Source organism: Lissotriton helveticus, chromosome 2_1 (assembly GCF_964261635.1).
Source record: "Lissotriton helveticus chromosome 2_1, aLisHel1.1, whole genome shotgun sequence".
NCBI classification, from domain to species: domain Eukaryota; kingdom Metazoa; phylum Chordata; class Amphibia; order Caudata; family Salamandridae; genus Lissotriton; species Lissotriton helveticus.
This window is the reverse complement of record NC_136059.1, coordinates 795658173-795682837: the sequence shown is the minus strand read 5'-3', so window position 1 is coordinate 795682837 and position 24665 is coordinate 795658173. Positions and strand designations below refer to the sequence as shown.

The 24665-nt window shown below is 43.3% G+C and overlaps 1 protein-coding gene across 3 annotated transcripts in view; it reads left to right on the top strand.

Moving 5' to 3' along the window:
- Positions 1 to 24665, top strand: part of KCNN2 (potassium calcium-activated channel subfamily N member 2) — a 656625-nt gene that overhangs the window by 601406 nt on the left and 30554 nt on the right. For all 3 annotated transcript variants that reach the window (XM_078675527.1, XM_078675528.1, XM_078675529.1), the window contains one exon: positions 22947 to 23074. In XM_078675527.1, coding sequence (XP_078531653.1) covers positions 22947 to 23074 — 128 coding nt within the window. The remainder of the gene's footprint in view (positions 1 to 22946; positions 23075 to 24665) is intronic.

The window sequence follows — 24665 nt, the reverse complement described above, 5'->3', positions numbered from 1 at the left end:
CCTTTGTTCAGTGGGTGGGGCTTGCCCCTAGCCCTGGTAAAGTGTGACAGGTAATTAACAAATGCACATTTTATCCCCATCCCTTACTTCTCAGGCGGTTCGGTAAGCACTGTCCTTTTGTGTTGAGCAGCCTTTGTTCCCTCTGCTGGAAAGAAGTGTAATTAACTTGGCCCAGCAGAGTGGTGAAAGGCCTCATCTCTGATCCTCAGCTAAGCCAGAGAAAGGTGACAATTCTGGATGACCATAAGATGTACAGCTATGTGTTTGGGTCTGGTGTAATCCATCTTGGCACACATGATTCACACCATTTTGATAGCTTGATGGACTTTGTAGAACAAAGGGAAGCAAAACTGCACTCTAAGGCAAATTTCCCTCTATGTATATAATAAAGTGTCACTGCAGACAAAACATTAAATCATATTGACTTTCCCTACGAGTGCCCACTGATATTATAAGGTCTAGCCCAGGTCAATATCCAACCCTGCAGAGTCCCCACTGCACCACTCTACATGTGCGCACTTACTGAGCTGCACACTACAGTCTCACATGCGTGTCCTCATGTAACCAGCCAAGTGCCTCTTCCCCTAGCTGTGTCACAGCTAACCCTGGACAGAGTTTGCAGAGTTGCACTATGCGGCACTACGAAAAGTGCAAAAAAACCTTGTGGGGATTGCACAGTGCCGGATGTTTGTCTGCACTGTGCAATCATTGCAAACGGCACCATGCACAGTGCAAGCAGTTCCTGCTTTCCTTTTCTGATGCTCGAGTAGATTTTTACTCAAGTGGCAGCTTTCTCAATGCAAACGGGCAGTTTCTCATTGTGAGCTGTCACGAGCATACGCGACCACTCGCAATGAAAAACCTGACGCCCCCCCTGCGTTGAGAAATCTCACCGGGATGTTGATTTTCCACACTTCTGCTCGCCAACTTTATGTTTACGATCGCTAACAAGAAAAAATCTCGCTTGGAGGTTAATTTTCCTCGCTCGCAGTTGCCAACTGGACGTTGACGAACGCAAGGGAGGGAAAAAACCTACGCGAAGCGGAGCTTTTGGGATCTCCGTGATCTCCACATAACGCGGAGTGCAGGAGACTCCACAAACTCCACAAGCGGAGCAAAGTTCTCTGCCCAGGGTTAGTCGCAGCAGCCTTATCTTAAAAGGTGGACTCTGGAAGTAGCCACACAGTCCATTTACTGACTAATTACCGTGGGTGAGACACATGTAGTGAGATTTACCCACAGTAAAAAGTCCAAAACCGGGTGATAAAAAAACAAAATCCGGCATACTAAACGAACAGAACCCATTTTGCAACAATCCATTTTATTATCAAAATGGAAGGTTGATGGACAGAATGCCCAAAACAGCGGCATTAGATCAACCTTATTCTCTACACTGGATGACCTAACCTTGCTCTCTTGTACACACCAGCATATGCAGGAAAAGATGTCTCACCTCAACATCTGCACATAGCAAATGGGTCAGAAGATCAATATGAAGAAATCAGAAGTAATGACACTTAACATCCCAAACCCTTCACCAGTCATGGTAGATGGAGAGGACCTAACTATGACTGAAGAGTTCACCTCCCCAGGCAGTACTATCAGACATGATGGAGGGACAGGCAGTGATGTCAAGAGCTGACTGAACAAGGCCAAGAATGGCTTCAAGATGCTGAAAAGTGTGTGGAAGTCATTTCATTACAGCACCAACACCATGCTGAGGCTTTACCAGAGCTGTGTTATGCCCATACTCTTGTATAGATCAGCTGGAAGATGAAGAATTGCAGCATAATTAAACTGTCAACATTCCACACCAGTAACCTAAGAAAAATCTTAAGCAACTTCTGGATGCAAACCATCTTCATCCAGAAGCTGCTCATTAGATGCAAGCAAGAGAGCATGGGGACTATCATTATGAGAAACAGATGGAGATGGAGAGGACACATCATCAGAAAACAAGACGCCGTCTTTGAGGTGAACTGGAAAACACATAGGAAGATTCTGAACCACAGCTAGACCACTGTAAATAACTTGCCCAAGACAGACTGAAGTGGAAGGCCTTCTTTGCTGCTCTACGTGCCAGTCATGCCAGTCAGCATAACGGGCAGTAGGTAAATAAATTACAATTGAATAGATCTATTCAGTCAGCATTTAATGCCCAGTGATGTGTCACAGGCTTAAGTAGTTTAGTTAAAGGCCCCAACTGACACTGGCATTGAAGTTTCATACCCCAAGATAAGGCACCTGTAGCACAACTACTAAATTATTTCATTATATATGATCCCTATCAAAATTATTTACCTTGCTCAGATTTTCAGCTCTATTTACTTGTTTGCTGTGTCATTATTCAGATTATTTTATTTGTATTGTTGTTGTTGTTATTATAGTGCTTGGGAGCCTGCAATCTCTGTATAAAAACCTGTCTCTAATGTTCTTATTTCAATCTAATTGTGACATCGTTGGTCACCTGTAGTAAGAAAATGATGTAGCTGTCCAACTAAAACACCATATTGCAGTTGAGTTGTGATATCACAATACCTGCGACCAGAGCTATCAGACCATGTGAAAGTGAGGGTACAGAGCAGAATTAAAACAGCTTCTTCAGCAATGAAAACGAGAACTAGCTTTTGGGCTCCTCTGATATGCTACCCAGCAATGAACAGTCTACAGCAGAAAGGGGACATTATAAGTGCACAATTCTTTTTTGCAGAACAAGAGTTCATTACACGAAAACAGGAATATCTCTGAAGGTTAGAGCTGATCTACAACCATTTTAAAAACTGATATACACTTCTGACAAATAATTTGTAGCACATTTCTAGCTGTTAGTGCGTTTAATTTCACACTATTGATTCTGTATTCTATTATACATATCCATTACCATTCTCTTGCATACAAAGGAGCAAAGATTTAAGCGTTTTTAAGGGTACGTTAATGGAATTACCATGTATTATGTCATAAAATACCTTCTCTCATTTGTTAAAGCAATACTGTCACCCATTCATTTATACGTTCACCGATCTTCTTGATATCTTTAATATCCTTATAATGTTTACAAGTATGGTAGGGTTTTAAGGATTTATAGTGGACACAATGAAAGATGGTGCTTTTTATTGCACAATTTGCCGGAATTTTGATTCAATATCGTTGGCTTCAGGCAGCATCAGGCGTGATTGCTTTTCTTGCTGTACAGCAGCATTTCAAACACTTGAGTGCCCATGGATGATGAGTGATGAGCCAGGGGCAAATGTTGTTCGTGCAGTCAGCAACATCACATATTAAAGAATCCTTTGGTAAGCTCTGAAGTGATAGTAAGAGGAGCTGACCTCGGTGTTAATTTGAGGAGCCAAAATGAGTTTAACTTCAAAGTTTTAGGCTAAGGCTGAAGGCGTGGGCCCTGGACCAATGGTTTACGGAGTGCTGGAGGGTGGACCGTGTGGAGTCTTGAAATAGGTAATGAAGATAGCCACTGATTTCTAAGTAATTTGTCATTGAAGAAATAGCAGGCTTCCGCCAGGCAGAGTTTTGAAAGGGAGGTTATAGTTTCAGTTTCATTCTATCCAGAGTCTGGATAGGTCGGGGTGAATATAATGCAAGGCCAACAACAAATAAAGGGAAAATAGGGTTTCAAGAAGATGGCAATATCAAAGACCGCCATAGAATACAGCAAGTCATAAAATGTTCTGAACTGGAAGGGGAAAAACAAAATCTTGGCACTTGTCAAAGTGGAAGGATGTAAGCCACGTTAGATTACCACCCTGAACACCAGCTGTTTAGTGAGAGAATAGTATATTGTGATCACTAGTGTAGGGTGGAGGAGGAGGATTGTACCGACAAAGGCATCATACATGAGCATCCACATATTGTCTGCCTTGTTGGTTACTAAAGGCCTTAGGTGGCCTGGTTGCTATAAGGCAGATTACTGTCTTCAGTGCGGAACTGACTCTAGTGAGGCACAATGTCCTCTAATAATTTCGGGAAAAAGGAAGAAGACGCTTTTTATGAGCAGAATGCCGACTGCTGATTTCATTGATGAAGTCGCATCTCCTGAATAGTGGAAGAGTTCAAGAAGTGTCCCAGTAAGTTTAAGAGGAGTGCAAGCTCCATGTACTGTGCAGGGGAGTGGGTATCAAATCAAGAACAAGAACTACTGGTTGGGAATCAAATGTCCTATCGATCTGTTTACAATAAGGAGTGAATGCGTGATGCTGATTAGTTGGCACTAGAAGTAGTTTTGTGAAAACTTTAAGTGGAGAAGCTGTTGAGGCTGTAGAGCAGATGTAAACGTTGGCACATTTCTTTGATGCTTTGTCAGTGAATAAACTGGAGAGAAGTGTGAAGAGGTTTTAGTATGGAAAATGTAAATGTTGCAGGTGTGAAGAGTTAATTGATGTACTTGAGAAGATTTTTTGTGGACATGGTAGGAATCAAGAAGGTCCTCGTGGCGGAGTAGGCTTCACTACTGTTATCTAATCAGTGCTGCTGCAGGTTACATTTTATGCTTTCAAGACAGAGTGTGAAACTGGCCTATTTCCCTCAACTTTGTTTGCACAGAGTTTTGTTTTTCATAATTACCTACCCAGCACCGTAGTGCAGAACAAAGCTGGACTGCTGTTGACATCACATAGTCAATGTTCTGCCATCAGAAACCTGGCTGAGGCATGTTACGTCCTCTAGCTCAGTTACTTGGGTTATTCCCACCGGGGTCCGACTGACCTATAGGGCTGGTCCGCCAGGTCAGTGTGTGGGCCTGTTTGTTCAATGTTTGAGTGCCTGTTTTACGGTCTGGTGGACCGGTTTTGTTGTTGATTTCCCAGCTATTACCACGAACCTTGCCTGTGGCTAGCACAAATGCATGCAGTACAAATTGCAAAACACCTATACATAATATATCAAGTTCAAAAGTGGCCTGGTTTGCACATTTCACCCACTTTTTTTAGCTGGCTATAAGAAATTGGGCTATTGGTTGAGGTGGTGAAAACCCTTTTCAAGCAATAACCCGATCTGGTCAGGACAAAACTACAAACATCACTAAATTAACCTGTGCTTAACCCTCTGGTAGCTTGGCACAAAATTATACAGACTTAACTTAGACACGAAGTGTAAGGTATACATGCAGCACACAAAGAGTAACATCTTGTCCTCAGTGCTGCTGTAACCCCTGGAGGGGTTCCCCATCAGTTATATTTGCCCCAGAGGGGGTCAGAAACGACAAGCACACGCCGCACGGGACTCCAAGGACCAGGAGCCCGCGCATGCTAAAAACCGGTGAGGAGGCCCGCCCCAGCCCACCGGCGCCATAAAAGACCTTGTCGGACCCGCTGGCGCGGGTCCCGCTTCGCCCATCTTGCCCTCAGTGCTGCTGTAACCCCTGGAGGGGTTCCCCATCAGTTATATTTGCCACGGAGGGGGTCAGAAATGACAAGCACACGCCGCACGGGACTCCAAGGACCAGGAGCCCGTGCGTGCTAAACACCTGTGAGGAGGCCCGCCTCCAGCCCACCGGCGCCATAAAAGACCTCGCCGGACCAGCTGGCGCGGGTCCCGCTTCGCACATCTTGCCCTCAGTGCTGCTGTATCCCCTGGAGGGGTTCCCCATCAGTTATATTTGCCGCGGAGGGGGTCAGAAACGACAAGCACACGCCGCACGGGACTCCAACCCCCAGAAGCCCTAGCGGCCCGACCAACAAACGACCGCGCCAGGAGGCGCAAAAGTGTCAGCCCCGCCTCGCGAGACGCGAGCAGGACGCCGAGCGGGACGCCGAGCGAGACGCCGAGCGAAGCCCGGGCAAAGGGCGGGCCGTCTGAGGCCGTCAGGGCTGGGCTGGGCCACCCCCCTTGGCTGGATATAACCTACGAACATATCTGATAATCGCCAGCAATCAGGTCAGTGAAAAGATTTGGTTACGTTTCCAAAACTTCCGAGGTTATTGGTGATTTACAGCCTGAAGAGAGCCAGTCATTGTATTTTGATATTGAGCACAATCGGACCACTATACATTATGGGGAAAAAAACACTGGTAGTACCTGGGCCAAAGGATAGGCAGAAGATGGCTGCAACTACCACCACTACTCCACTGCCAAGCCTAACGGCCATAGACAAAATGCTTCAGAAGACCATTGGTGTTGTGGCAACAGCTATACAGAACACTGAAAGACGTTTTTCGCTTCCACCAAGCATGCCACCACTTATGCAGCAAGAAAATATATTTGATTCTCTTCTTGCCGCATCATATGCAGGGCTTCCTAGAGCTGGCCACAATGAGCTTTGCATAACTCAGGACATGGTGCCTACAGACCATCTTTTGACAGGTTTATTCTGCCCCAGTAAATCCAAGAGAGAGACCTATCCAAGGTTCAACCAAAACCAACATATGCCTCAGAATGAGTTAAGATATATATATAACATTCCAACTTACAACCGGTTCTAACAAGCTTTCTCAAATTTAGAAGATCAGGACTGACTGGGGAACGGGGAAAGTTATATCACATCTGAAGCGGTAAACTATGAAAATGAGGTATATACAATGGTCACCAAAGCTAAAATTGTTCAGGGAACAGCAGTATATGACCAGATTCCCTTAACCATAGCCACAATTGATGATGCAATTCCAATCCCTTTTAAAGCAAAGATGAGCACAGATAAAGGTGTTAGGAGCAAGTTAGCCAGCTTCTTGCCTTATCCTGACCTGTCAATCATCAGCTGGAACGTTGCCGGGTTAGAATCACAATTGTCAGACCCGCAATGGGTGCAGCTGTTGGATGACAAAGATATTATTATGTTTCAGGAGACATGGGCTACAGGGAATTTGCACATAGAGGGCTACCATTGTTTCAGTGTGACTGAACTGAAGCCTGACTTTGGATGTGCAGTGGGTGGATTATTCATCGGGAATTAAAATACTGGCTGGAGGGACTATTAGAGATTTATCAGGAGGGAACCCGAACATACAGGTCCTTGAATTCAAAAGAAAGACCTGGATTTATCTAATAAAATTTTTGTAATAATGATTTTAATTCCGTACCTAACAAGAATTTTGTAGCGCTCTCTAAGACTTTACGGAATCTGGAATCAAATTCAGACATAGAGGAGAAGATAGGGATCCTTATTGGGGGGGATTTTAACGCAAAAATCCCAAAGAATAATCAGTCTGAGGGAAAAAACCTAGATCAAGCAGAACGAAGGGGTATTGAATTAGAAAATATGCTAACTGAACATATCCTTGGTAACGCCTTAGATGTATGTCATACCTCTAGCACCTATCGCGCCCCTACGTTTAGAGGTAGAGATTGCTCCTCAACCATTGATTTTATTTTCATGTCCCCTCACCTAATAGACCGAATAACAAAATCCATAGTATTGGAAACATCTTTTGGAGACCACAACCCTCTCATAGTTACCTTGCATCTGGGGCCTAACCCAGTATATGCTAATTTAAATGGTGCTAGGGACATTACACCCTCAGGAGATTGTCTGCAATTAAAATGGAGGGGAGTTGATAGTGGGACTATATTAGAAAATGTGAAAAAGGAACATCCCCACCTAATCTCCTCCTGTTTATCCTCTAATGGAAATTCCCTTAGGATAATAGCAGACTTTGGCAAATTATGTCTTGTTATAAAAACTTGCTTATCGGTCCCATTGCCAAAGAACGAGAAAGAACCGAGGTGGTTTGACCCCGCCTGTTCATTGGCAAATAGGGAATTACGTAAGGCACAAACTAATAAACCCAGATGCATAGTAGAGGTACAGCTGGCTTGAAACATTATCAACTTAAAATAGCTGAACGGAAAGCTGCATTACTGATGGAACAGTGGGAGTCACTGGTTGGAAGTGCAAATCAGAAGAGCAGTGGCCCCTTCTGGACTGCCGTCAGGAAAATGTGAGATATGGGCAAACAATTAAATCCAATTAGCTGTAATATAACCAGCAGTGTTTGGGAAGCCCACTTTTCAATAATATATGCTTCACCAAGAGAGCTAACAACAAGCATGGTGGAGCAATGTTTGAATTTGAAGCTAATAATCGATAAGTATAACATCGCTCGATCGTCCCCTATTTACCTTGCTTTCATGGATCTTTCATCCGCTTTCGATCTAGTCAATAGATCCAAACTATGGTCCATTCTTTTGGACTATGGACTGGACGAAGCTCTTGTTAATTTCCTGGCCTATCTCCATACTGACCTTAAGGCACAGGTCAGGATTGGGACAGGTGGGGAAGTATCAGGTCCTATTAAAATAGGTAGGGGGGTAAGACAGGGGTGCGTTTATCATTTATATCAATGGCCTAGCTAAGTCTCTAAAACAAGTGACCACAGATGTGCCAACTATCCAGGGACAACTATTACCTGTTTTATTATATGCAGATGATGTCGTTCTGATGAGCCGCACACCTAATGCCCTCCGTTTACTTATCAAAACTTTTGTTCATCATATGGAGGGTTGAGATCTGCGCGTAAATTAAAAAAAATCTTTTATCATGGCATGTCGGCCTGGGAGGCGGAAGCTCAATACTATACATGTAGGGACAGATAAACTAGAATCTGTGAACACCTTTCCGTACTTAGGTTTGGTTTTCGCTGCGAACGGCTCATGGAATGGGCATTTGGCCCACGCCATGGGCAAGTTCTCGAAAGCCACCAATTCCATTTTGAGCCTGTCACGCCCAAAGAAAATAGGCGCCACTAGAGCTATTTTAAATTTTTTAAGGCTACAGTGTGTACCTGTAGCAACATACGGGGCAGAGGTTTGGGGTTTAGGGACAAGTCCCAGCATCCAACGAGAGGAAAATCGGTTCTGCAGAAGAATGCTGGGCGCCCCTATCTGATCCTCTGAGTTCATTTGTCATAAGGAATTATACCTTCCTTATACATATGATTTTATCAGAACCAGACCAGCACTATTCTGGATTAGGATCTGGAGGAACAACTCAGCTGCCCTAACACAGGACATCATAAAAGACTGCCTTAAATGCGAAAAGGGCTTAGCTATCCCCTGGCTCGCGGGAGTCTCAAAGACATTGCATGCCGTGGGCAGGGGAGATCTTTTCTCTGACCCACCTAAGATCGAGCCTAAAGATAAGAACGAGGTCAAACAAGCTTTATATGCATTTTATACCTCAGAGAGAATGGGAAGGGAAATACTTAAACCCACCGTTGCGACATACATGGGGAATGAACTGTGTAGACAACCACTTCCACCCTACCTCACACTCCCCTTGACTAACTGGGAAAGATCACTGTTATTCCGCCTCAGGGCGGGCTCTGTACAATTTTTATTGGGTTTCCCCTTGGGTTATTGTCACACAGCACATTATAACCCATGCCCGTGCGATGGTATAAGTACGCAGAACGATTTGCACTTACTGTTTTTCTGCAAATTTTATTTAAAGTATATTAACTGGTTTTTAACCCCATATTTTAGAAAAAGAAGACCCCTCTCTTTAGGGGAGACTTATTTAATGTTGCTTTCACTGGATACAGATGAACTAACCTTTCGCACAAGCACTTTCTTAAGACTGATATCTCGCGTACGCAAAATGATGGAAAATCCCTGAAAATTTGATCTATGAGAGCTGTAACAAAAATTTTCTTGATCATGATAACAGTAAATTGATCTATTTTATGAAATGGTACTGTTTGTTTTTATGCTGTACTTTTATGGATTTTATGAAATTCGAATAAAGGTCTTTTGAATTGAATATGAAAACAAATTCAAAACGAATTTAGAAAAATAGGATATTAATAAATGAAATGAGATCAAACTGACAAAAATCCAATCAGTAGAACTGAAGATATGCAGTTTTAATGTTTTAGGTCTGTATATTGTTTAAAAACTCAAAGTGCCACTTGTGGTCAACTGGTCGTGCTAGGCGGTTGAAAGTCACAAGTTCAGGTGACCGTGATGGAGCATGGGCCAGATACAGGGACCAGGTTAGTCCAGCTGAAAAAGCAATCTACTTTAAGTCCGGCTTGAAGAGTTCCGTTCGTGGTGGAGGAGGTCGAGAGTGTGGCAGATGGTCGTTGTTGTTGAGCAAAGAGCAGGCCTGAAGTCACGGACACTTGTCTCTGTACCATGAAGCTCCAACAACGACCATCCGCATTGTCCTGACTGGAGCTTTAAGCTACAGCAACAAATGTCTGTGACGCCAGGCCTGCTCTTTTCTCTACAACAACGACCTTTGTGTTGGCGGTCACTTCTGGCTATTGTTGCTATCGATGGAAGTGCAGATCTCACGTTGCTGGAGGTCACTGTAGTGCGAAGAGTCAGACTCACCAGAACTTCTTATTGGGTGTTGTCGCAGGTGGCAGAGTCTAAGCGTGAATGAGCCAGTTTGTAGTCACAAAGAACCCAAAACCTCTTATTTGTCCTTTCCTTCACTCTGATGCCAGCCAAGGGTGCAGAAACCTGAGAGTCACCTCTTGGGGTTTAGGGACTCACTCTAGCAGAGGCCAGCAAGGCTGAGACAGGTTCACTTGCAGGTCCAGGCAGTTCCAGTTACAACATCTGATCAGCTGGGTAGCTGCAGGGATGCCTCTGGAGTTTGTTGTGCCCCTGTAGCTCGCAACAGGAGGTCAGCTAACTGACACTAGGAGAACAAGGCAGTCCTCTAGCAGCAACAGAGTAGTTCTCAAGTAGAAGCAGGGCAGTCCTCTGAATAACAAGGTAAGCCTTAAGCAGAAGGGCAGTTCTCTGCGGAACAAGGCAGTCCTTCCTCTGTAGTCCACAGGTCTAGGAGTGTACTGGAGAGTTGCTCCAAGGATCCAATATTTATACCCAGTGCTAGCCTTTAAAGTAAGAGAATCTTCTAGGCTACTCCCACATCTGTTTCTGGAAAGTTCTGATCTTCCCCTTTCAAGACACCAAGATGTGTAGGGCGACTAAAGGATACGGTCAGGTTCCTTTGTGTGTATTGGAGGAAAGCCCATTCAAATATAAGTAGGGTAGGAAACCGGTCTGCCCTAACCATCCAGGCAAGATGGCCCACACCCAGCTACACCCAGGTTCTACTCTCTGGGCCCAAAAGCCATTAATGAGGGAAGACATTAACATGCACATGTAGTTAGAAACTCATAGAAGGCCTCAGAAATGTATGGCCAGGAAAATGCCAATTTTCTAAAAGTTACATTTTCAGAATTGTGACTTAAAATCTGACCTTACATTAAAGAGGATTTTAAATTACAATTAAACCTGCCCTAGTGACTGTTTAAGGCCTACCTTATGGATGACGTATATGTATTGAAAAGTAAGGTTTAGGTTTGGCGAATGCTTTATTTTGCCAAGTGGAACTGACAGATTTAAAATTGTACTGCAGGCCGAGCTGCAATGGCAGACCTGACACATGCTTTAAAGTGCTACTTCGGTTGGCCCACTAGTTCCATTTAATTTACAGCCCATGGGTACATGTATTGCCATATACTAGGGACTCACAAGTTAATTAAATGTGTCAATTAGGTTTAGGCCAATTTTACCATGTTTTATGGAGAGAGCACAACCACCTTAGCACTGCTTGGCAGTTGTAGCGTGCACAGAGTCCTAAAAGACAACAAAAACGAGTTCGGCAAAGGAAGGAAGGGAAAAACGTTTTGGGTGACTCTGAAGAGGAGGCCATGTTCAATACTATCTGATTAGCTAGTCATAAGCCACTATGTTTTTTACGTGCCCGGGCCTTTTTTTCTATCCCAGTCTGACCCCGATTCCTACTGTAGATGGACAATTCTAGCTGGTGCCAAACATAGAGCTGTAGGTTCATTGTGTTAGATGCAGGTGCTGGCAGAGATGTCATGGCCGTCTAATTGGTAGTATGTTTGGTGGACTGGAATAATTCCATGCCCAAATGCATTCACATTCCTGCAAATTCTTTAGTGCCTTACAGCAAGGTGATTTCTATCATAAGTGCAGCAGATGTGCACTTATCACCATTGCTGCTATTGCCCTCTCCCATCTCTTTCTCTCCTCAAATATAATCCACATCAATCAATCAATCACTCACTTATAAAATGCTGCTTCTCACCCGAGAGGGTATCCAGGCACTATGCTGCAGCGTCAATCATCACATTGATGCACCCCTCCTCTTCCTATGGATCCTCGGTTAATTTAAGCAGTTATGTACACCCTGTAACAAGTGGTCAAGTGAGGACATATCACAGTCACCATAAAGAATATTGTAATACTAACACTTAGGGCAGTAGGACCTGGTAATGAAGGAGTGGAGTTGTAGTAAAAAGCCTACAGCCAACATTATAGCAGTCCATCTAAATCTACACCAGGTAATGAGTCACTATTATGTCTGAAAGGCTGAATTAAAAAATCTGACTTCAGTAGTTAACCGTGCTGCAAACAGAGTGTGCTTACTTTTAAGCGAGTCCTGCTACATTTCTCTTTACAGAGGTCGTTGTAGTAGCAATACACCAATGTTGGTATTGTCTTTACATTTTGGATTGCCCAGATACATCCAGACTGTGGTTTGCTGCCACGAATCCAAATGCCTTCCTTCCTGCCAGCTGTTCCAATCTTGTGTCCCTTCCTGCTATTTCCCCTGGTGCTCCGTTGCTGCCCCTTTTCATCGCCTTGGTGTCTAAGCACATCAAGGGTTCGTCTTAGAAGAGACCCCGGAGTGCACGCTGCCTCTGGTAAAAGGTGCAGTTTGTTCTGCAGTTATTGCTTTTTTGTTGGTGTATTTGCTTAGTCGCTTTCTTTTAAGGGAGGGTGTTTTTAATGTTATCCTATTTTCGCCCTTTCCAGGAATGTGGCAATATTTCTACCCGAATGCAATTTAAGAAGCGTGATTTGACCACCTTTCCAACTAGATTTGTTCTAAGTATTCCCTTTAAAGAGCAAATATAACAAAATCGCACCTCAAGGTCACACCACAAAGAGGGATGCGTCACTGTTGTCATGGCTTGAAGCCAAACCTATAAATAGTTAAGAGAAACAATTTGTTCATGAGAAACAATGACATCTAGGAATTGTCCACATAAATTACTATTTTTAAAAGCAGCTCATATCAAATCGTTGCACCGTTCATGTTTTTGCAGAGGTTACTCATCCTGTACTCTAGGAGCTGGTAAAATTATTTCGCAAAAGAAGCTGTAACAAAAGTCTCACATGTTCACATCATAAGCGAAAATCTCGAAATGGTGGAGATGTGAGTGAAACATTTTCCTGATCGCGTTTATGTGATCAACAATTTGTTTAGTAAATGTTTGTGGTCTTTTCAGATAACTTAAACTATTTTATGATTTTACTCGTCTTATAGACATAACCATGTTGAAGAACCATTAAGAACAGACAGTCTTAAGCAAGTTGTAATCAGATAATCATGGAAGATCTGGTCTCGAAAAGGGTTAGTGTGTGGGGCGGACTCCGGGCTTTTCGCGTTTGCAGTCGGAACCATTAAGCAAAAACCTCCGCGTTCCTTAGTATGTTTCGAATTTCAGGAATTAAAGACGTGCATTTAAAACCTCAAACTAACGCAGCGAGCAATGCATTAACCTTATCACAGCTTTTCTTCCCCTACATTAGAGAGAGAATAATTTTTCTCTGTTTCTGTTATTTGAAATGAAGGTTGAATTGGTAACCATGGTTTTGAAAGCTTTAAGTGGTTTGTGTGCGCTGTATCTGGGAAAACATCTTCCCGTCCAAGCTGTATCTGCTTACACATCTGCCCACCCCCCTGAGTCATCAGTCTAGGAGATTACTTTGTGCACTCGATTCTTTTTAGTAACAAACATGTGAAGACCTTTAGTGGATCATACTATTTTGTAGAAATGTTGAGCTATTGAGAGATGTCACAAAGGTTGTTACGCTTGATTGGCATTTCCATTTTTAGTCCTTTACCTATGTCATTGTCAAGTAGTCCAACCTAACTGTAATGAATTGAGTTACTGATTGAAGTGTTGAAAAGCCTCCTCAAGCAGCAACCACGATACTTATCAGGGTGAAGTCACAAGTGAACCCCAAATTAACCTGTGCTCAATCCTCTGATTGCTTGTACAGAGCAGTCAGGCTTAACTCAGAGATAATGTGTAAAGAGTTTGTGCAACACTTCAAACAGTATTAACTTGAAAGTACTACACCAGAGAAACTGCACACTACATTAGACAAACAGAGCACATTTTAATAAATACATCAAGACTAAAATGCCAAAATTCCAATCAGTAGAACTAGAGATATGCAAGCATAAGGTTTTCAATGAAAATAGGGCCAAAAAGCACAAGGTGCCAACTAGGGATATCTGGTTGCGCCAGAACAGGACAAAGTCACAAGTTCAGGCTGACAATGATGGAGCACAGACCGGCTACAGGAACCCAGTTAGGCCCGCAGAACAAGAGTACTTCAAATCCTGGTTGCAGAGCATTGTGAGGTCCTGTGTCGAGGATGTGTCAGCCGGGATGATGCGTGGTCCTGGTGGGAAACGCATCGCACAGCGTCGGTTTCAAAGAGCTCCGAGGCTGCGATGACAGGTCGTGCGTTGTCATTGTGGAAGCCATTGGCTAGGGGGCTTGTAATGCTTTGCCTACATCAAAACATCAGTCTAGTTAGAGCTTGCCTGTCCGTGACGCCCAGCCTACTCTTTGCACCACATAGACAGCCTCCCTAACTTACTCCTTGCCTGTCGCAGCCTTCCCCAATGCAAACTGGATTCCTGCCACAAAACTTGAGAAGGTAAAAGTTCAGTGAAACTAATTTGGCTCCGTAGTCAATCTGTGCTCCATCGCAGTTGGCCTGAACTTGTGACTTTGACCCAGTCCAGCCTTTTTAGGAACTATTTTATGCTGTATTTTCTTTTAAATTCATACCTCTTGTTCTACTGATTGGAGTTTATCATTTTGGTCTTGTTTTATTGATTAAATTCAGCTCTATGTTTCTATGACAATTCACCTGTTAACCCACTGAATATGGGTTATCAGATGTATATGTTTCTCCGACCATGCCCTTTCCAAATATTTATTTTTGGAAGTATGGACAGGTTTCAGTGCTGTTTAACACAATGTCATTTAACTATTGGAAGAATAGGCAACTTTTTTGTGGGGTCCCTTTTGTGTGGTGTTTTCACTGTCTTACTGTTTGAGGTGTTGCACAAATGCTTTGCACATTGCCTCGAAGTTAAGCTTGACTGTTCTATGCTAAGCTACCAAGGGAATAAGCACAGGTTAACTTGAGGTTTGCTTGTGCCTTCTCGTGACAAGAATTATGGTTGCTGTCTGACCAGGTCACACACCCTAGTTTAACAGGAGCTCATTTTTTTAGTGGCACTCTGAGGCTATCCACTAGTCGCGCAAACCTAGATAATCTGATGGTTCTTCCTGTTCAAGATTTATGAAGGAGCGGGTATTAGGCACCCTTTTAAATCCAAACAATGATGGAGCATAATTGGACAAGGGTTGGTGGTTTGTCTCATCCTGTATATTTTTCTGTAGCAGTTTTAACATCATTCTCTTCTTTTATCATTATTAATAGAAGCAGTAGCGACAATACACGTGGTAAGATGTGATTCCACCCTCAATGCTATTAGTAATAATTATCTTATTACTACTTCATGGAGCCTAAGAACTACACATTTAGTGTTAAAGTGTTGCAGGTGGACACGTGTAGTCATTTCTGTAATTGAGTGCCTGGTGCTACTTTTCAGTTAAAAGGCATCAAATTGCCAATAGTCTCCACACCTGGCTGAAAGAAGCTCAGATCCAGGTTTAGTAAGGTTATTTTTATTAATGACGTTCTGTTCTTCCCAAATCACATTATATTATAGGATGTTGTTGATTTTCTTGCGACCCTTTTGTGTTATCTTTAGAAGTTTTTTTTTTAAACAAATGGGATTAGTGAAAAATATTTCGTCATATTTGTGACACTAGTTGATGCATAAATACTGATGTTTGGTCGTCAATAGGAATAAAGTCAAAACATACATATTTTGAATGAATTTGACGCACACAAGTGTATATTAATTATACAAAGTATCACAGAAAGCCAAAGAGATCTGCACAACAGATGTTGCATTAGCGGTGAGAGCGCCCATTGTTAGCACCTTGTTGGTCACAGCTGGAAGGTGAACTATGCAGCACAATCCATCTCTGTGGAATCCTTGACGTGTGTGAAAATATTAGAGAATTATGATAGCTTTTGTTGGTAAGGGATGAGTCAGCACCCTCATCTCCAGGCAGAAAAGGACATTCCTCAAGTACAAAACTCAAATACAGTAATTGGCTTGAAGGCAGCGAGTACTGCTACTCGGCGTCCTTCTGACACTGTTATGAATGTCATTTGAAAGGCTCCACATTTCACCATAAAACATGCCCGAGTTCCCTGGTGTAACCGGTGGACGTACGAGCATGCTTCTAATCATTAACTTGTCTGAATCTGTATCGTGTAATTTCATTTTCAGCTTGAACTTTGAATTAAACACCAAAGAACCTTGCGTAGCAAATCTTTTTGCACCACTGAAAATCGATTAAGATCAATTAGACCAGCGTCCACAGTAACCATTGAAGCGCACTATCCAGCAGGGACAGGGACTGTCCCCAGGGACACCTGACACTCGAATCAAATGAAGCCGGGAGCAGGAAAGGGTTAATGTGCATCTCTGTCACCTACTGATCCAATTGGCTGTGTCCCGCGGCGCGTGGAGAGGAGGCCGCTCAGCATCGAGGGTGGCCGCACTCACGCCGCCACCCAGGCTTGCTGACAGCGCGATTGAAACTGACGGACGCGTGAAGTGCTTAACATTGAGCCGTACATGCGTCACTTCTGGAGCTCGAAGAAAACAAGACAGATGCCACAACCGGCAGCGATTGGATCACTTTTAACCACATCTTACTCAGGGCCTCTGATAAACGTGAATATGTGTGGGCTCGGGAGAAAATAAAGTTAAGTTCCCAATGGGTATATTTTGGCTTGGAGATCGACGAGTATGATTGGGGGGAATGGACTTCATACAGCAGGAATATATTCATGAGTGAGTTTATGAAATATTTGGCTGCTTAAAGTATAATATGAGCAGAGCCACTGGAATTATGCGAAGGTGTGACCACGGCGATTTTCACATTATTACGCATTGGCCGCATTTGCCACATAAGCCATTATCTGCTGCATAGTATGCTGATTTGAACAACAACAAGATTTTGTTTCTAACACAAGTGGTTCAAAAGTTTCTAAAAACGCAGCAAATTGTTGCCTCGCAGCGGAACTCCCTTTACAAAAGTTGACTGGTCACTTTTCTCTTGCTAATAACTTTATTTGGGTGTTACACCACTGCCAATGAGGTGCAATATAAACCCAGGCATTTTTAACCAGTGTAAAAATCAGAAAAATTAAGTAATACAATCACAAAATATTTTCGTTACGCTGCATGATTTGCCTTCTCTTGCTGCATAATTTAATAAAACCTGCCACATAATTTGGCCCTTCACTGCCGCATTATTCCAGTGGCCCAGAATATGAGTCTGACATGAGCGAGAGCAAAACACTAATGTAGATTTAGTAGAGATACAATAACCCACTTTGAACAGTTGTGCAAAGGTTTTGTGGTTGGTGCATCTAAGATATGAACATACAGAATGACAATTTCCAGACAAGGTAACAAAGACTTTGGGCCTGATTTATAGGACCCGGACCCCCAGGTTTCTCCCGGCCCGCTCCCATCCAGACCCACAAATCAGTGATTCAACAACCAGAGTTGTGGGTGAAAAGGCCATGTTTATTAACATAAAACATTCAAATAAGCACGACAACTCATAACTAGCAATTCCATTATTCAACACTTATCAAACTTTATCAAGAATTTCGTCACACATTATTATTTACATATCTGCTCAACCTAATATCATAAATCATCAGCATGTTGAATAAAAAATGTTATCTCTGGCTCCAGCACTAAGGGGCCTTCTGGCTCGTCCCCCTCAAATGAGAACCATGCAGGCGCAACCCACCTGCGTCCTTAAGATGTGGACCGCTGCCATCTGGTCCCTGTCGGCAACCCTAGGGACCGACCCCTCCACCACCAAGCTGCCCAAGGGGGGGATTCGTAGGGTATAACCATGCCCTAGTGTGTAACGTGGCACCCTTGCCACGCAGCCGGTGTACCCATTCCCTCTGGGGTGAACTTACCATCTCTCCCCCTCAGTGCTGGCCTAGGGAGTATGCCGGAGGACTCCCCTTAACAATTCAAGGCTCTCTGTGGCCTTCTAACCGCCACCGCACCGAGACCTACAACCACCTACAACCACCGAAACCATAGCTCAAAGTGATGTGGAAAATAATATCGATAATGTGAACATTGCCGGCACCATCTTGCTCGACACAGGATCCTGCGAGCGCGTAAGCGGCAACCATTTTTGATACCACGGCCATTTCATACACCACTGGTCACGCATGTTTCACCTCGGCCTTGTAATCATCCCCCAACGCTGCGACCAAGCCTGACCAGATGCACTGGGGTCATAAAACCTTATCCTTCTGACAATGCCCCGGTGCTACTTCCCGCCCTCAAGCTTGTTCGCCCTTTCATCCACACCTGCGCAACGAGCCCTCCTGATAACCTCCTTCCTTGCACCTGCCCTCTCACTCCGACCCCAGGCCCTAATCGACCCTTGTGGACCTGGTTTATTACCCACACCCGGCAGGACTTGTATTTACCACCAAAAGGGCTGATCTAATCAATGGCGCGAACCTTTACATCTGACTGATCCCCCGCATTCTTAGATCCTGTCGGAATGTCCAGCTGCGCGATAACATCAATCTGTTACATCTGGGTGCGGGGCAATCATCATTGGGCTTGTGTGGGAATGTTCCGGGGGCAGGAATTCCAGGGATGTTTTACATGTAATAAAGTGTACGAAATGGGTATAAAAGTCTGGGCCTCGGAGATGCTCGCAGAACACTTACCTCTGACATCCCGGTGTCTGCAGTTGACGTGGTTCTCTCCTCGAGAAATAAAGCCTATTTCTTGCCTTCCAGTTTCCAGTGCCTGCCTCGTTATTTTGATAGATTACAAGCGGATTAAAGGTGTCTTTAAGCCAAACAGCATCGGGGGTCTCGAAAAGGGGGCTGTTTTTCCACAGGGATGGGTGGGTGGGATTTTCAGTGAGTATAGCAGACTCCAGGGTCTGGTGCTGGCAGAAAAAGAGGACAAGTGCCCGGGCGAATAATTCTAAATAGACCCCCATCTACTCCTCCCCCCTCCAGCACCGGGGCTGCCCGGAAGTCACGTCACAAACTATCCTCTTACCCCAGAAGCAATCGTCGCTGAACGCGGAGGCCAATCTGGCCATCAGGATGCCAAAGGGGGTGTAGCCGGCATCCCGGGGTTCCGAGCCCTAATGGCGAGCTTTCTAGGAGTACACGCTTTTCCAGAGTATGCCAAACTGGTACTCTGTCACAAACCTGATGGATATACCTTCTGCCTTAATGCATTATTTCCTAATGCACTTGTAATAAGGTAGACAAGATATCTGTCAAGTTTGTCTCAGAGTATCCATCCACCAAACTTTAAATCGGGTTGTTTGCTATTGATTTAAAGTGTAACAGCTAGTGAGCTTTGAAATTGGTGGGGTACAACTTCTGCTATGAATTTGATTGATTGAAAAAGCAAGCAAACTGGACAGGGTGAAAGCGTCAAAAGTATTACTAATAACACAATCACATGCCAAATAAACAAGAGCTAGCTAGACAAATCCAACAGGCTCTTGTTGCAAGATACAGTTTGCAGAATCTGACAGATTACACCAGTTTCACATGTCCAAGCCTCAGATATCTGTGATGATGTCAGACAAAGCTGTTGCAAAACAAACTGCCACACAATTCTTGAATTAAGAGCCTTGGGCAGTAAGTGTCATCTTCTACCAGGCAACTAAAATCAACAATATGCCTCCTGAACTCAACATAATCTGTCCATCAAATGCCAGAGTTATATATGTATTTCATAAAAGCAATCATTTTGTCCAGAACCTTTGCTCATCTGTTCTCTAAAACAAATACATTTCACCATGAAATCCCGAATTTTTAATTGGCATAAATAAAATCCACTTTCTCAAATGGAAGCTTTTGTTTTTCATGAGGGAAATCTATTTTGCCAAGAAATATTAGAATTATTGTAATTGTTTTAAATAAAAACGTGTTTTGTCCACAAACAGCAGTTTGACCTTTACACTAAAAAGCTTGCATACATTACTTTCACATATGGACTGATTCTGCTTTTTAGCCCATTTACCCTCATCAACGTACGCCATGAATGCCCACCATATGGCAGAAATTATCAACATCATTATATCTGGCATAGCCAAAATTATATCAAAAATGGTTCCAATAAGTTAATGGAGCATCAGATAGCCAACTTCATGTCTAGAACACCCACAGCTTGGCAAGTATGGGCCGTTACTATGCCAGCGTTTGCCAGAGATTCCCAGAGCATACCTTTAATGGGCCAATAGTATATCAGTAAGCTACACTATGTAAACGATGGGCTTCTTTATTGCCATAGATAGTCAGAGGGTCACTAAGAATAAGCCACGGTTACACCGGGGATAGCCAGGATGTTGCCAAAATGTCAGGTATGGTCAGTTATATGCCAGATATAGCTACACTTTTGTCCAGAGTGCTCCCAATACAAGGGTCTTATACCAGGAGAACAAGCTGATATATTCAGTGAAGCACAGAGCCATTCTCCCTACAAACTCCCCTGTACGTATACTCCAGTTACACACTTGCACACCGGCAATTAGGCTGACCTGCCAAGTGACGTCGTTCACACATGGGCACTGATACATACACATACGTGGCTCTTATCCCAATCCCCTCTCCCCTCCTCATGTACTTCCTGAGCAGCAGCTGCAGCACATCCTGTCTCAAGTCCAGCTTCCTCCTCTCTTTGCATCGTTTTTGAGCGCAGGCAGCTACTGAATAAAGTGCCGGCAGAGGGAGTTGGGAGCCGTGTGAGAGCAGTCACCTGGTGCTGGGTCTCAGTAGTGTTCAGGAGACTGAGAGCTATCGGCTGCATGTTTCTGCTTCCTGATCCCCAGTTAGACCAAGCACAGACATGGAGTCAGCCAAGGCTGCAGCAATTAGAGTACTATGCGGTCAGGAAGAATTGGGCAGATCGAGGAATCTGGAGGCTGGTAATGGTAAGGGAAGAAGCAAGCACAGTATCCGGATTCCTTCTTTTCCTCTCATTGGTTGACCATCTGAAAAGTCAGCAAATGAGAGGAGGAGGCAAGGAACTGGGGACTAAGTTCAACATGGAATCTGAGATCAGGGCATACCGAATGCCGTACATGACTCTTGGAAAAACTCTAGATGCTGAGAGGGCGTGCTTACCACTACATGTGTCTGTGAACTGCTGTGCTGCTCTCTGCTTGGCAGATTCAGCAGGTAGAGAGCAGCAGAAAGGACTGTCAATTCTTTCCTCCCCCTTGACTGGTGGGGTCTCCACTCCCAGTGTTCATATTAATACACTGTCCCTAAATTTAAATGGATGAACTGTGTATGAGAAGTGGTAGGCTGAACAGAATTTTTGTTTTCTGGAATTCTGCTTCTGGTAATTTCTACTGAAACGCGCAATGTGCCTCGAGACTCTTCAGTCGCTAAAATCATGCTAAATACTGACTGTGTATTCCTTTCAAATCACTCGATAAGACAGACTTTTATCATGGATGTTAAATCAGCTGACTTGGATCCAGCGAAACCTTAATTTGATAGTTCATTCATTCACCCACATTTGAAGGGTATTTTTTACAATTAGTATGATTGTGGCGCAAGGTGACAGAATGGTTTGGATCTGAGCTAGATCCTAAGGGAGGGGTCTTACTGAGCATCAAGAAACAGGACACAGAGAGCCCTGCCCCTCCTGGATACTGGGACTGATCATAAACATGTATGTAGTGCACCAGGTTCAAAACCATCTCTTGGCACTCTTCATTGCCCATTGAAGTCAAGACTATGTATAGAGGAGCTGATTTATTGAATAAGCAGCTTTTTCGGGCTCGCCTGGATTTCATGTCTATGGTTTCATATCTAATTTCTCTGGCGAGAGAATTCCTGCATGCTTGCTGTAGAGACTACTTGCCAAGTGGTCTTTTCACTGACATTCTTTGGTGAAAAGAGCAGAACTCAAGGCCATGTATTGTTTGCAACAGTATTAGTAATCTTCACTTTACCAAAGAAAAAATATAAAAACATAGCCTGCGTTTATCGTCCTAGATACCCATTTTTGGTAACAAAACGTCCGCTAGATCCTTTTGGGATATCCCAGGTCAGTGAATGCCTTTTAGTTTCTGAGCCAAGATGTCAACGATAACGCTCCAGTTGATAATTGTTAGGTACCTTCCTTGAGTTGTGGAGAATTAAAGATAGAGAACAAACTAGTACACCCCTCACCCCCCACCTGAACCCTTGCATCACCTGAAGTTGAAAGGATGGCCTGGAATCGCTGGTTTTATTTTTTATTTTAAGTATGTTAAACACTTTATTGATGAGCACTGCTCAAATATTGACAAACAGAGGTACCATGTGGCAGTCTGTCTTAAATAAGTTCTGGTGTTTATGAATAAGTGCTGGTGCCAAGCCCCGGCACAAATTGAGCACTGCTTCCCAGTGGGCCAATTACATTTCTATATCATATCTTCCACTTCTTGGTTGTCAGAGCCATGAAGCGACACAATGGCAGAAATGTACTTGAGTAACCTAGCATCCATTCCCTCTGGCCTTGTAGTTCTCGTCAGCGGGTTTCTGTGTTTGCTTGCAGTCTGACTGAACGCCTGATTAATAGCATATTCGATATTGTGGGTGTGAAAGGTACAGGTTGTCTTTTTATATTTTTTCCTCTGATAAAGCGAAAATTACCATAACAAGACATTAATGAGCAGTCCTTTTGTTGCGAAAATATGTGAAAACTGTCTTTATAAAAGATGCATTCATTTACTAAACCGATGGTGACATGTTTTTAACAGGTGAAAAATGCTGCTGCCAATGTACTCAGGGAAACATGGTTAATATACAAAAATACAAAGCTGGTGAAAAAGATAGATCACGCAAAAGTAAGAAAACATCAACGCAAGTTCTTGCAGGCCATTCATCAGTAAGTGTCATTTAAAATATATATTTTTCGTTTCTGCCTTGCCAATTGTTGTGTTGTTAATAACTAGACAGGCCTTTTATTTTAATCTACTAATAAGTTATTTAAAGAATGACCTTATATATCAGCAATAATCTTTCAAGGAGGTCTTAAATATCACACTGTAACATTGCATTACCACACTGTATGACCATGATTGGAAAGAATAATTTAAGGGATTTTAGCTGTGCTGTACCGAGTAACGAAACTTGAGCCCCCCTCCCCCGCAAAGTCACTGATGGGGGCGGGGGGGGGGGGCGTTCCAGATCCAGCCAGGAGCTTTGGCCAGGGGCCCGGCACAGTGCACGGAGGGGGCCCCCTGGAGCTCGGAGGCTATAGTTAAGCCACTGGATCATCTTCGCACCAAAATGTGTTTTTTCAAGCAGAGTGGAGTGGACGTACCCCAGGTTTGTCAGGAAATTTGTCAGCTACAAGGCCATTGCCGATGTTTCGTTTTGCTGCCCGGCGTCCTCGTATTCGTTACCAATCTTCTTCAGAATTTAGTAATTCAACTTTAACCGTATAAAGTTAAATGTTATTTTTCTGTTCAGTATTTTAATGGTTGGTATGGTTTATGAAGTATTTAATTGCAAATGTTTTAATTAACGAAAGGAATAACGAATTCATTCATACATTTAAAAGAATCACGTTGTGGGAAAAATTGACTCTAGCTTCTCATTTTTCGCATGTCCATCTAATTTTCCAAAAATGCAAAGGCAACAAACTGGAAAGGGCCACAAATGCAAAGCTTGATTGCATTGTAGAAGTTAGAACGCCAAAACTCCCCAGTTTGTTACAATATTGTGTGACATTTGTAGAGCGCATAACGCACTGGAGATTAATTCCAAAGGTAATCTTCCAAAAACCTGGGGTTGGGAAGTCAGCTCATTACTTTAATGGTTACATATTAAAGTGAGACCCACTGTTCCTGCGTATTTAAACAGCTTACAGAAAATCTTTCTAATAATACCAACTCTTTATTATTTTTATAACACCAGGCAATTGTCTTACAATGCAACTTTAGAGATATTGAGCTATTCCCCACCATGGTAAATGTCCCACAGTTAACGTCAATTTTAATTGGTAAAGCAGCTTGTATATGTGTTTTTGTGTCAATTTAAGAAGTTCATGTTACTTTAAAGAAAAGTGTTTTTTTGAAGAATGAATAAGCGGGGTGGGACCGAGTGGGCTCTAAGATGGGAGTTCTGTGAGACCTCTATGTTTGACCCCTGTTCGCCTGCTACCAGGCAACAGAGACACGTCTGAGATCGTCTAACAACAAGAAGAAATTGCCAGCCTTGAGGACATTTCAGTGTGCATCTCTGTATACAATGACCCTACCACTCTAAACTAAGCCTATTTTGCAGGCCCCAAGAGTCACCATTAACAAGAGGTTCACAATTCCTAGACTAACAGTGATTGGTCAACTCTGTTTTTAGTTATGAATAGTTGACTGGTACAATGAGTACCTTCTCAGGTTTTGTGTCACATCTAGAGTACAAAATGTCATTACTATTATAAAAATGTTTTCATTGTTGCCTCATAATTTTCTTTG